This window comes from Paramormyrops kingsleyae, chromosome 1 (genome assembly GCF_048594095.1).
Source record: "Paramormyrops kingsleyae isolate MSU_618 chromosome 1, PKINGS_0.4, whole genome shotgun sequence".
In the NCBI taxonomy this organism is placed as follows: domain Eukaryota; kingdom Metazoa; phylum Chordata; class Actinopteri; order Osteoglossiformes; family Mormyridae; genus Paramormyrops; species Paramormyrops kingsleyae.
In genome coordinates, this window is record NC_132797.1 from 65315302 (window position 1) to 65329281 (window position 13980).

Genomic DNA, 13980 nt, shown 5'->3' on the forward strand with positions numbered 1-13980 from the left:
CAGACATGCTCTGGGATACTGTGATACAGATTGTGTTGGCATCATGATCGCTGTATTTCAGTGTTCTGACAGAAACGAAATAAGGTTGAAATGCAAACAGAAAACAATAGGTGAACCTTGAATGGTTTACTGTGTATTTCTAAATGTAGCAAACCACTTAAACAACTATTCGTATTAATTTCTACTGATCTCTGCACTTAGCCAGTTTTTACAGTTATAGCAATAGCTCGATCATATTAGCAGAAAATTGTGTCCATAAAAAAAAAAAGTTAATATCATATTATTTGCCCATAGCATTCTTCAACGAGATTTGCTCTCATTAAAAAGAATGCGCTTATTTCGACCTACGCGTTATTTTTATAAGACAAATATGACGTCAGTTTATATATATGTTTTCATTTTAGAATTCAAAATTTAATTTTAGTTCTGGAAGCGAATTAACTAAAAAGAAATCGGTCTATCATATAACAATCACTAAAAATTTATAAAAATCATCGACGCGTCAGTGCCTAGCTCAGATCCAGGTGACCTCAGCTATTCCAGTAAACACCTCGGTACTGGAAGGGATGCGGGGGTGAATCAAACAGGCCGAACAGACCAATAGCTCGTAACTTGTATCATTGTTGCGCAACAAATGTGCAAATAGTCTGATATGCATACCAAGGGGATAGATGAAAGCACACAGCGACGATGCGCCGGTGTATCCACACGATAGACAGATCAGTGGCGGTGCAGTTTTTGCGCAGTTATAAAGCTCGAATTCATGAAACATAAGGAAGTTTATAAAAGTTAGTTTCAGTGATTAAAACACACAAATACGTTGTATATTTTTTAAGACGAGCGATAAACGTATATTGTAAGAATTAAAAGCATGCGCTGTAATCTTGCAAAGCTCCGCTTTGCATCAGATTGAACCCACGTGGTTTCCGAATTATTCGATCACGCTTAACGCTGGTCTGTTTGATTTTCCCCAGTTAGGACTGGGAAGGACCTATCTGGACGCTAAGCTACGGGTGGAGAGACTTGCAGAGGACAACACGGTGAGACAACGCTTACTTTCAGATATTTTTGCAGTTTGTTTAGACTTTTCTGCCTTGATTAACCGACGATCCTGGTTGGTGTGTTTTTCTTTAGCCTGTTACAAGTCATTGCATGCCTGTATATCGTTTTCCGCAGGTCGAAACAAACTCACACTAATTAATTTGTTTTCACTTTTAAATGTTACCAATCTGAAAATACTCCTGTTTTTTTTGAAAACATGTGGCAGGGTATTTAACAAGCGTTAAACTACGAGTTTTCTTGTGTAAAAATACTTGAATTTGAACTTTAGTGTATAAATGCGTTTTTGTTGCATCATGTCATGCGACGTACTGCAGAAGCTTAATTGAGAACCATGTGCGGCTTGCAGCGTATTAACGTGCCCGCGTCTAAGTCCGGCGAGTCGGGCAGCCCCGGATCCCTAGCCCCCCATATTCACAGCCCAAACGATGAAGTTGTGGTGAAACCGGGTTAAAAATCGTGTGCTTGACCTCTGATCGTGCATAGACACTCAGGTTGTGAGCTGTGAATGCAAATCGACTTGCTGAGATCATGCATCTCGCATCTTTAAACCTGAATGTGTGCATTTGCACTGAAGTGCACAGATACTGGTAATGCTGCTTCATCAGCAGACTCTTCACTGTTTAAAGTATTAAAAAATAACATCCAGTGAATGAATGGCCCGTGCGTGACCAATAAACCGGGTACTGTTCACCTAAGTGAAAATAATAATAATGCATTTGTCCTGTAAAATTAGTTGCAGAATGTAGCTTAATTGGCAGTTTCACCCTCTGTGTAGGAATTGTACTCAGATCTATTGCTGTTCCTGTTTAAAAATGTGCTTCATGCAATCGCGCTGAGGGGCCAGCGGTTCATTTGATAGCAGGCTGCTGCTAAGTGACGTTTTTATTAGCGTTGGATTTAAGCTCCCGTCTGCATTAAAGGTCAGCGGTAACTCGTTGCGGACGTCTTAATAGAAACACGTTTTCTGCCGTGTCGTCTTAATAGGTCACTTTTGCATATGATATGTAAGCTTGTTTTTGCAGGATTATCACTCCGCTTTATTTGCTGCTGGGTAGATAAGCTTTGTCTGGGCTTTGCCTCACCGGTGTTAACGGTCTGTGGTGTGGATTGCGGTTCGCAGTTACCATGGCTGAACGCGTCCTGGTGATCGGCAGCGGGGGCCGGGAGCACGCCCTGGCCTGGAAGCTGGCGCAGTCCCCCCACGTCCAGCAGGTGCTGGTGGCCCCGGGAAATGCCGGCACTGCGGACTGTGGGAAGGTGTCTAACTCCGGTGAGCAGAATAGATCCCCAACGCCATTAAAGTACCCTTGTGTGCCCCAACATGTTTGGAAGTCACGTGACATCTCTGTTGGCTTATGTCCAGATCTCATTCATTATCATTGGTGCATGGACTTATTTAAATACCTTTCCTACGTTTACATATATTTATTTCTATCCAATTATGTAATTTTAATTACCTAAAGAAGCTGAGCTTAATTGGGATGGGGGTATAGTGGATGTTTTTCCAATGGTGTATACTGTGAATTATTTAACAATGTAACAGTTTTTGATTAATCATGTGACTTTCCTCTCTATTTTTCAGAGGTGTCCATTAGCAACCATTCCATTCTGGCTCAGTACTGTAAGGACCACAATGTCGGGCTGGTCGTGGTAGGCCCAGAAGTGCCCCTGGCTGCAGGTGAGAACCTTTCTCCAGGAGATGACAAACTGGACTTCCATCAACCGGCTGTACCTTAACTGCTGCCATAACTAGGTTCAGTCTATAAATCAGGGCCATGAACTCCTCACGCCTCCGCAGTCTGGTAGGAGGTCTCGAAGCATCTGAACACTTCTTTCTCCAAGCTATGCACATTTCCAACATCCATGTTTCCCCTGATAGTCTCATCCACGCCACATGCATTTTATAGACGTGTTACTGCACTTTATCAGCCACTGATTGCATGTCGTCCAGTTTTGGACGGTCTTATATTGCTCTGCAGGGTCTGTATTGTCTTACCCTGTCTTTAGACTTTCATACCTGAGGCTGGACTACTAAACCTTCCAAAGCTTCTGCTGCACATGGCCAGTAAAGATCTTGAATCTTGGCTTTTCTTTCTATCATTTAGCTGCCTCTTCTCCATCTTCTCCCTTCCATGCACCTCTTCTCAGGCATGGTAGATGACCTCACCGCCGCTGGTGTGACCTGCTTCGGACCTTCAGCACGTGCAGCGCAGCTGGAGGCCAGCAAGAGCTTTTCCAAGAGCTTCATGGACCGGCACGGCATCCCCACAGCACGCTGGGGTTCCTTTACTGACCCGCAGGAGGCCTGCAGCTTCATCCGGGGGTCAGTCCGGGAGGCGGGACTTGGGGGCGTGGTCCCGGCAGGGAGGGCGAGGCCCTGAGCCGGGTTGCCGAGACTCTTTGCTGGATGTTGCCCTTGTCTGTGGTAGATGGCGGCATGCTACACGTCCCGATGACCCCTGACCCCTCCATCCTGTTCTGATGTCTGCCCAGGGCCGCGTTCCCAGCTTTGGTGGTGAAGGCGAGCGGCCTGGCAGCTGGGAAGGGTGTCATTGTGGCCCGAACCGAGGAGGAGGCCTGTCAGGCTGTCCAGGATATCATGAAGGTCGGCATCCCATGGCGACAGCATCTTCATATGGGCTGCAACACTATCAACCTCCTCTCTGTCTCCCCAGGAAGACTCTAGGCCAGTGGTTCTCAATCCTGTTCCTGATGACCCACCTGCCAGAATGTTTTCATTCCAACCCTACCATAATCAGGCTTATATGGTCCTTAATAGGCTAAAGCTGGTTTCAGACCGACCGCGGCAAACACTACTCTGCGCTACGTGCCTTTGTCGAACTTTGACCGCTGCGCGCTGTGACGCATCGTCTCGCGATCAATAGAAACAAGGCACCGAACCGGGCACAGAAAACGAAATGTAGGAAAAACTTATATTGTCCGTGTCTGAGTTCCCAGAGCGAAATATACATCGTCGCTACTGACCGCGAGCCAAAATGACAGGAGAGAGTTTTGAAAACCACGCCTACTCTTTGCGCAGAAGCCTCGCGGCGAGCACAGCGCATGCCGCGTTCGGTCTGTAACCAGCTTTAGCCTATTGAGGACCATATAAGCCTGATTATGGTAGGGTTGGAATGAAAACATTCTGGCAGGTGGGTCGCCAGGAACAGGATTGAGAACCACTGCTCTAGGCTTTGCCAATTCCATATAGCGTTCAACCTTGACTGTCTCTCAGTGGTGAAAAATTAGGAGAAAGTGTGACCTGTTGCAGCCTCTGTTCCTAGAACCTAGTAGTTTCTGTGGGGATATTTTTGTGTGAGACTGATCAGCATTTTTTATAATTTTTTTTTTTCCTGGGTACGTTTAAGGACAAGATGTTTGGCTCGGCAGGGGAAACGGTGGTGGTCGAGGAGCTCCTTGAGGGAGAGGAGGTTTCGGTGAGTCTCTTCTCAGTTGTCGCAAGCGACATGCAATCTGGTCCGTGGTACATTTTAATGAGTGCGTGAAGTCGCTCTCCGTTTAATTATTTAAGTGCTGTCCTCGGGTCGACGTTAAACGACGGAGGCAGACCTAAGCTGTATGTTCCTGTGTTGTTCTTTGAAGCTTCTGTCTGGTTTCAGGGGCAGAGCTCTTGTATTCGGCTACATCGAGCCTCAGTAGGGATCATTAAAAGCTTTGTGTCACTGTGAGTCTGTCACCGGTATTACAGGCGGTGCCTGTTTAAATACGTGTTTTATTCCATCATCTCCTTCTACTGTTTTTGTCAGTGTCTGTGTTTCAGCGACGGCTTCACTGTCGCCCCGATGCCTCCTGCGCAGGATCACAAGCGCCTCCTCGACGGGGACCAGGGGCCCAACACGGGGGGCATGGGGGCGTACTGCCCCGCCCCACAGGTGACCGTACCCGCCACGCTCCCTCCAGCCGGGCGTACTGCCAGCTTGGAAACGAGTTAATTGGGCTGGGAATTTCGCTGCTTTCTCTATGGAACAAACTGCCTGTCAAGGTCCGGGAAAAAATGTATTTGGTTCCGTTCTGCTGATTAATCCAGGCTTCGGAGGAGATGCTCCGGCTGGTCAAGGAGAGCATCCTGCAGAAGACGATCGACGGCATGAGGGAAGAAGGCTGCCCATATGTGGGTGAGTGGGGGGGTGACCCCATCCGTGGGCCGGTGAGGAGCGTGCGCGTGACAGGACTCCATAATCCTCTCCAACGCCCCCGCGTGATCTTGCCCTCCTTTCAGGGGTCCTCTATGCAGGCCTGATGATCACCGAATTGGGGCCGAAGGTCTTGGAATTTAACTGTCGCTTCGGCGACCCCGAGTGTCAGGTGAGAGTGGAGGGGGCAGGTGGTCATTTGATTATTCTGGGCAGGTCCAGTGTCATTTCAATCTGCCTCTGGCCTGGCTTTCAAAATTGGAATGCTGTCGGAAAGCATTTTTATTTTCCCAACTGTGTTAAGAATGTGGGATTGTTGTATTCTGGATGTAGCAAGATTAGGGCTTCATTATGATATATTTGTGATGTGCGGGGGAGGGTTTGGATTGCAGTAGAAAATGTATTTTAGACTTAATTGTTTTTACTAGAGTTAAAGATTGTTGATCACGGTGTGCGTCTGGTGGAATTGAAGTGGTACGTTCTGATGTTCTGGAAACATCCAACCATGTCACTGCTCAGGTTCTGATGCCACTGCTGAAGAGCGACCTGTTCGAGGTCCTCCAGAACACCCTACAGGGCAAGCTGGCCTCCAGCACCCCCGAATGGAAGGAGAAGAGCGCTGCCGTCACTGTGGTCATGGCCAGCGGCGGCTATCCCAGCGAGTACAAGAAAGGTGTCGAGATCACAGGTAACTCCAGGCCACCAGGGGGCACCGGAGATAACAATCACATCTCATGAAATGGTAATCAGGTTTCAGTATGGAGTCCTTCCCCTAAGGTGTTCCACAGATACCTCAGTTCCTATGGCTGTGGTGTTTTTGTTGTAGTCAGGAGGCAGGAGGTGTTGCGGTCTAATCATTGTGATTTTTGGCAGTTTGCTTGCCGGGTTAAGGTTGCCTTTTTGCGGTCCCCTTGCCCCCCCCCCCCCCCCACACTCCAGGTCTGTCCCATGCACAGGAGCTCGGCCTGCAGGTCTTCCATGCAGGAACCGTCCTGAAGGAGGGCCGGGTGGTGACCTGCGGCGGACGTGTGCTGACAGTCACCAGCGTGTGCCCAGACCTCCACAGCGCCCTCCAGCTGGCCAACCAGGGCGTGGCCGCTATAGGCTTCCCAGGGGCGGCGTTCCGCCGGGACATCGGGCACCGAGCAATCAGCTTTCTGAGCGGTACCAGGTGATTCCAGACCCGCTCACTCAGCAGTCCTGTTTCAACACCGCTGGCTCATAAACCAGTAATTCATAGGCTTTCCATTATATCCCAGAATCTTCATATTTGGGTCATAATGAACTGCTTAAATCTCCCATTGGCATGATGAGTCAGTACACCAAACTGAGTTATTATACTGCGCTTCAAGCTAATGGTTAACAGTAGGTTCATTAAAACATCCGGGAATACCCCCAGGCCATAGTTATACTGACACACTGCATGTACTGCATCCAGTGAATGCTAGTCAGGGTGTATAAGACTGCAGCACAACTTGTACACAGACAATGGATTTCGGTTAATGGGTCATAAAATGCTGCTGAACCTTTTGTAATGAGTATTCTTAAAAATTAGTCCAAGAGAACTAATGTATGTGACAATACCTTGCCTCTGTCTTTGATGGAACTTACAAACACTGTTTCACGTCCTTGTTTTTACAGTTTGTTTACCATTTTAATTCAAATCGAAGGCGTTTTTAATTAAATCTGAACCGCTAAGATACTGCCGAAATTGGATATGGGGGAGGTATTTAAATGTGTTATTCTTGAATGATTAGTTTGCTGTTTGGGGAAAAAAAATCAAATGTATTTCCTCAAGGGTTTTTCTTTTGGGGGAGAGTCTCAATCTGGCCAGTGATATATAATGCAGATCATTTCCAGAGGACCACCACACTTCTGATGCTTCTTTGTTTCCTGATTTATCCCCCCCCCCACCCCCTCCTTGTGCAGGACTCTCACGTACAGAGACAGTGGTGTGGATATTGCAGCTGGGAACAGGCTGGTGGACATGATCAAACCTCTGGCCAAAGCCACCTCTCGCGCAGGTATGTCCCCTGGATCCACTCGGTAAGGAATGAGGATGAGGGATTACTCAGCCAAGAGTGTGTGTGTGTGTGTGTGTGTGTGTGTGTGTGTTGGTATCCCTTCTCAGACACCTCAGTTACACTGATGTGTTTATCATGAGCAAAACAGCTGTCAGGGTTTTTAAAATTTAAACCATGTTGTTCTCTGATTATCCTGTAGGGTGTGCCGCTGAGCTTGGGGGCTTTGCTGGGCTGTTTGACCTGAAGGCCGCAGGGTTCGCTGATCCCATTCTGGTATCTGGAACAGACGGTGTGGGAACCAAGCTTAAGGTGCCTTTTGGCCAGTCTGAATAAGAACATGGAAGGGCTGTGACATCACACGGACCTTCCACGCTTTGGTAGTGCCCTCCCTAACTGCGGCTCCCTTTCCCTGCTGCCCTCTTATTTCTCTAGATCGCTCAGGCCAGTAACAGTCACAGTTCCCTGGGTCAAGACCTGGTGGCCATGTGTGTGAACGACGTGTTGGCCCAGGGGGCAGAGCCCCTCTTCTTCCTGGATTACTTCTCCTGTGGCCAGCTGGACGTGGATGTAGCCTCCTCTGTGATTGGTGGAATAGCGGAGGCGTGCCGCATGGCAGGCTGCGCATTGGTTGGTGAGGGTTCCAAACAAGTTCTAAATATCACTCCTGACATTGCCATCACTCTGGGGATCCAGATTTGATTATGAGGGTATATCATGTGTACCAGGAAATGTTAGGGAGTGGCGTAAATGTCACCTGCTATGAAAAGTGTTTGTTGGTTTCATTGTGTGTGTGTGTGTGTGTGTGTGTGTGTGTGTGTGTGTGTGTGTGTGTGTGTGTGTGTGTGTGTGTGTGTGTGTGTGTGTGTGGATTATGTTTATATTACATCGTGGGGACCAAATTTTCCCCCAATGTAATAAAAACATATATATATATTTTTTTTTTTTTACATTGTGGGGACCCATTTATCCATTTATAGGCCCCCACAAAGGTCTGTCAATGCTATCAAAAAAAGTAAAAATGCCAAAAGTATTTTGTTTGGTTACTTATGGTTAAGGTTAGGACCGGATAGGGGTTATGGTTGTCATGTTGTGATTAGAGTTTTTCCACTTAGACATGGATGTAACTTCAGACCTGTGTGTGTGTGTGTGTTCAGGGGGAGAGACGGCAGAGATGCCTGGCATGTACCAGCCCGGCGAGTACGACTTGGCGGGTTTCTGCGTGGGCGCCGTGGAGCGGGGCAGCCTCCTGCCGCGCCCGCGCCACATGGAGGAGGGGGACCAGCTGATCGGCATCGCCTCCTCCGGCTTGCACAGCAACGGCTTCAGTCTGGTGCGCAAGGTTCTGGAGCGGGCGGGCCTTCAGTACAGCTCCCCTGCACCCTTTGGACAGCCAGGACAGACACTGGGTACGCAGTCCATCGGGACCTTTGTGACTCACACACGATGTTGGTCAGTAGCGGTCAAGCCCATGCGGCGCCCTAAGCGACCTTGGCTGCCAGTGGCCGGTGACATTCACACGCTACCTGACTGACCGGTGACAGGGGGTCAGACACTGCAGGATCAATTACCAGGAGGAATCACTGATGAGTCTGATCTCCAAACTGCATCTTGTCACGAACACACGCGAGAAGTGAGACGGGAAAACGACAGTTCTCTGATTTAGTGTGCTCTACAAATTAAGTATTTTAATCAAATGACAGTCTCTAATTTACATTTACAAACGCCTGGCAAATGCACCCTTGTATGCACAGGATTTCCAGGAGACACTATTACATACCTCGAGTCTATCAAACCACAGATAACTTTAACCAATTTTATTGAATACCTTTTCATTAAACACTAAGAACAGTTACTAAGCAAACTTAAACTTCGTATACCTTTTTAAACGCCTCTCCCCGGTTTCCCCAGTGTCCTGCGCTCTCATTGCCAGTCACATCCAGGTCACAACAATTTTCACACTGCATCATTTGGAGCTGCGACTGGTCCAGGTATTTAGCCTGCTAGATATCTGACGGGTGTCTGCGACACAGTGGCAACTCTGTTGGGTCGCCGCCTTGAATAATTCACAAATAGCATTTGAGCACCGATTTACTTGTGATCTGAGGCTTTTGTCGGCGATTTACAAAGACTGTCGGCAAATGAAAAATCTGGGCTAAAATCGTGCCGTGTGAACTTGCCATAGCTTGTTGCCCGGCACTGCTGTAGGTACCATTGGGATTGTCCTAGAAGAACCAGGGAGCGCTGTGTAAGTCTCTGTGGCTAATGTCAGCCTGTTAGAGGTGTAAACTATTCAGCGAGATCCAGCTGGACTGGTGAACATTTGCTAAATCTGTCTTGGTGGTAGGCGAGGTGCTGCTGACCCCAACGAAGATCTACAGCCGGCTGCTTCTGCCAGTGCTGCGTAGCGGCAGTGTGAAGGCCTGTGCTCACATCACCGGCGGTGGCCTTCTGGAGAACATCCCCCGCGTGCTGCCCCCCGAGCTGGCCGTCCACCTCGGTACCACCTGTTCCCGCCCCCGCAAAAACTAGCCTGCTGCTACTGTGATGGTTCTCAAGCCCAAAAGGCCCGGGGCTGATGGTATCTGTCGGGGCGTCGTTGCAGATGCCTCTCTCTGGAACATCCCGCCAGTCTTCTCCTGGCTGCAGCGCGAGGGCGTCTTGTCGGAGGAGGAGATGAGTCGTACCTTCAACTGCGGCCTGGGGGCGGTGCTGGTTGTGGGCCAGCTGGAGGCCCAGCAGGTGCTGAGCCAGGTTCAGGCTCAGGAGCAGGCGTGGATCGTGGGCTCGGTCACACGGCGGCCCCCAGGTGCCAGCACTCTCTCTCTCGCACTGCACCCTTTAAATTGTATTTGGCCTGGTCCCCACAAAAGGTGTGTTAGAATTAGAATGTGGTGGCATGACATGTGCAATTAAACATACAATCAAAAGTACAAAAACAATAAATAGAATAAAATATTAGAAATAAAGATTTCCAAATAAAGATGCAGATGTAAATAAAGGTGATACGAAATGAAGGATACAAACAGCTTTGGGGTTTAGGATTTAGGCCTCTGCATGCAGAATCAGACACTTCATTTTTTAGTGGGTCCTTCCTGTTGCAATAGCCTGCTGCTAAATGGGACACTAAATGACATCATTTTGACCTCATGTAAAGGGGCGGAGTCGGTGGTCATCCGGAACCTGCAGGACCGCCTCCAGGCAGGGATGAGCCACCATCCCGCGGCCAGCTCACCGCAGAACGGGATGACGCCTGGAAGCAGGGGTCCACAGCAAAGGAAGACCAAAGTGGCAGTGCTCATCTCTGGAACAGGTGAGCAGCCATCTTGGATATTCAAGAACGTTCTTACAACGGGCACCTTTCGCCAAAGATGAAACAAGTCCCTTCTGTGAAACTGGAGAAGGCCATCTTGGATGTAACCTTTTTTTAAACCAAGGACTCCGAAATGGAAATTACCTGTAGTTAGGGAACCGCTGTCAGTAATGTGTGATCACATGATGAATCCCCTAATAAACTCTAATATTTTATGCAAATCTTAAATTGGCTGTAAAATCAGTGAAATGTTGGTACTAAAAAAAAATGCTCTAGATACCTCCGGGGGGGCATGGACTCCAAGTTGAAAATGCCTGCTATAAAATAAACGGACTTAAACTTAAGTGCACTACTCCGAAGATTAGCAAAAATGCTAGACCCTCCTTGCCTTGTGAGCTATACATAGCACTACAAAAAAAGGTCATATTTAACGCCAAACCCTTTCCTCTCAGGGACGAACCTGCAGGCCTTGATAGATCAGGTGAAGAAGCCGTCCAGCTCGGCCGAGATCGTAGTCGTCATCTCCAACCGGCCCGGCGTGCTGGGCCTGAAGAGGGCGTCTCTGGCCGGCATCCAGACTCGGGTCAGCAGCACCCTCCCTTCCCTGCCCTAACATGTCTGCCGTATACCGTGTGGGCCACAAACCAAACCCCCGCTTCTTTCTGGCCTCTCTACCAAGCAGGTCGTGGACCACAAGCTGTATGGGAGCCGGGCAGAGTTTGATGGCACCATAGACCAGGTTCTGGAGGAGTTTGGCGTGGAGGTGGTGTGCCTCGCGGGCTTCATGAGGATCCTCACGGGACCCTTCGTCAGGAAGTGGAACGGTAACTTGTCGAAGGCGGTTTAGACATCCTGCTCATTTAGCCAATGGTCACTTCCAACCCAAACCAGCAGCATTACTACACTTGTTCTAGGCAAGCTGGAAAAAATATAAAGTATTTCTTACCACAACTCAACAGTGAAGTATCTTTCTGGTCAAGCCCATGTGCACCATCACTGATTCCAGGTTAATCATCATGACATCACCATCCTCCATCACAGTATAACGTGCTGCTGGTGTCCTGATGTTACTCGGTGGTGATAAACATTCCCTCCCCACTCCACCCACCCGCTGTGTTTCAGGGAAGCTGGTGAACATCCACCCGTCCCTGCTGCCCTCTTTCAAGGGCGTCCACGCCCAGCGACAGGCGCTGCAGGCGGGGGTGCGCCTCACCGGCTGCACGGTGCACTTTGTGGCGGTGAGTGCAACCGCTCTGGCCGGTAAAACCATTCGGGGGCCGGTCTGAGACAAGTTTAACATGAAAGCTTTGGGCCACGTGGGGTTGGTCTGATTTACTTTGTGGGAGGGGAAATAATTACTTCTAGCTACTTCACATTTGGAATTGAGGTACAATAAAGCCTTTACCTTGTGGAAGTTTTACTTACACAAAAATGTTCGGAGAACAGAATGAAAAATGATTGGTTCAGAGAGAGAACCAATCAGATATTAGAGCCGGTGGGTCTAAGCAGCTAGAAGAGGCAGGACCATGACATTTGATTGGCTGCTCCCACCTCCTCTAAGTGCTTGGACCCACATCTACAATCTGAATGGTTCAGAGTCATTTTTTGTTCTGCTCTCAGAACATTTTTGTGTAAGTTAATCTCCCATCAGCCTACTTATAGTACTTAAAAAGTAGATCAATTGCAGATCCAACAAAACTCCTCAGATACAAAGTCCAGCGGTTGCACAAAACGCTTTAAGTTTTCCCCTTAAGTATGACACTTAAGGTTTAATTTCTCCTTAGTTAAGGGATTTAAGGGTGTTGCACAGAACCCCTTAAAAGGCTTCTTTAGTTAAGGAAAAACATTTAAGGGATTTACAACATTGAAAGACATTTTACAGCAGTAAAATTGTCCGTTTCCATGGAGACCGTTCATATGCTTGTATTCGCCTGCTTGTGATACCCGTTATCGCCTCACAAAGTTACTCACAAAGTAAAAAAAAAAATGGGAGAAAAGAAGACAAGAAAGCCAAATTGGTCAGCGGAGGAAAAGATTATACTTTTGGAGGAATACAATAAAAGAAAGAACATACTAAAAAGTAAATTTGATCCGCAAATAACAGCAAACAGAAAACAATGAATGTGGGAGGAAATTGCAATGAAAATTAATTCAAGTCTACATTGTGCTACAACATTAGTTATTTTATGTTCATGATTGCAAACTAACTGGACATCGATTGAATATTGATTTTTTTCTGTTGATAAATTGATCTTCATATTGTGCTGGAGCTTGAATCCTGATGTGGGTCCTATGTATCACCCCGCACACTCTTGGGAAGCCGGCTACATTAAAGAAGAGTGTCGCTATTTCATCCTCTCCTTGTTTAGAGGGGAATTTCACCAGAGTGTTCAACAGACGGGCAATGGTGTTTGAAATTCAGTGAATGACGCGGCACACCGTTAACTTGTGGACATGAGATACATTGCCTATTACAGCCTGGAACGATCGAGCCCGTAGCATAAAACCGCAGCGCAACGCAGCTGGGAGAGCACCGCTTTGGGTTGTGGAGTGATCCAACTGTAGACAGGCGGACCAATCATAAATTGACTGCCAGTCAAATTTATAAAGCAAAATCAAATCGTATCTAAGGGGTTCTCCCAGTCGCAGAACACTCTTTTTGGGATTCATTCATTTTCATTATTTATCATAAACTCAGTCATGTTGCAGTTAGGTACGGTTAGAGGTACCTTAATTTTTTTTCCCTTAGTTTGGTTGCTAAGGTCTTTTGTGCAACCGACTTTATTTTAAGGAGACCTTAACTCGGACTTTAAGGAAAATCTTAACATGAGGTGTTTTGTGCAACTGGCCCCAGATCCTTAACTACAGCTTATCTCCTGCCCAAAAATAACACTTAAGCCTGTTACACCCCCCCCCCCCAACCTGCAGGAGGAAGTGGATGCCGGTGCCATCATCGCACAGGAGGCGGTGCCCATCTTAGTGAATGACACCGAGGAGAGCCTATCAGAGCGTGTGAAGGAAGCTGAGCACCGTGTCTTCCCAGCAGCCCTCGAGCTGGTGGCTAGTGGGACCGTGAGACTGGGAGATGATGGCCGGATAATTTGGAGCACATCACCACAGGTGTAGGCCACCACGGCAGGACCCATGATGTCCACTGGGCCCTCAGCACAGACAGCTCCAGTAACCAAATTCCATGGTTCCTTCCTAGAACTGACATCTTTCAGTAATGGGACATCAGGTGTTACCATGGTAACTGCCATTGATTAATGCCCCATTTGTTTACTGACTCCTGTATCTGCCAGGATGTGTGCAAACCTGCTTGATTCCAGATTCTCTTACATTCCAGTACACAGAACACCATGAGCATCTTAAATATCCAAAAGCACAATTTCTCTAATAAATGGATTCATGCAGAACCTGTTCATGTTCC

At 47.8% G+C, this 13980-nt stretch overlaps 1 protein-coding gene across 1 annotated transcript; it reads left to right on the top strand.

The window, feature by feature from the left end:
* Positions 1–720: 720 nt before the first annotated feature.
* gart (phosphoribosylglycinamide formyltransferase) lies at positions 721–13966 on the top strand. Its single transcript, XM_023835519.2, has 23 exons — positions 721–788; positions 975–1040; positions 2183–2332; positions 2645–2740; positions 3211–3385; positions 3556–3667; positions 4431–4499; positions 4830–4955; positions 5111–5198; positions 5303–5388; positions 5736–5904; positions 6156–6387; positions 7146–7240; positions 7440–7549; positions 7673–7871; positions 8395–8646; positions 9585–9737; positions 9843–10046; positions 10395–10550; positions 11003–11133; positions 11233–11374; positions 11673–11788; positions 13479–13966. Exons 3-23 carry the CDS (start codon positions 2188–2190, stop codon positions 13674–13676), a joined length of 3054 nt encoding a protein of 1017 aa, XP_023691287.2. The 5' UTR covers positions 721–788; positions 975–1040; positions 2183–2187; the 3' UTR covers positions 13677–13966.
* The last annotated feature ends 14 nt before the right edge of the window (positions 13967–13980 follow it).

Excerpts from the sequence above, each read along its gene's own strand:
- gart (XM_023835519.2), top strand. The coding sequence starts at position 2,188 with ATGGCTGAACGCGTCCTGGTGATCGGCAGCGGGGGCCGGGAGCACGCC. Across the intron at positions 7,872-8,394 it reads GGCAGGCTGCGCATTGGTTG|GGGGAGAGACGGCAGAGATG; the intron begins GTGAGGGTTCCA and ends GTGTGTGTTCAG. Across the intron at positions 10,047-10,394 it reads GGTCACACGGCGGCCCCCAG|GGGCGGAGTCGGTGGTCATC; the intron begins GTGCCAGCACTC and ends CCTCATGTAAAG.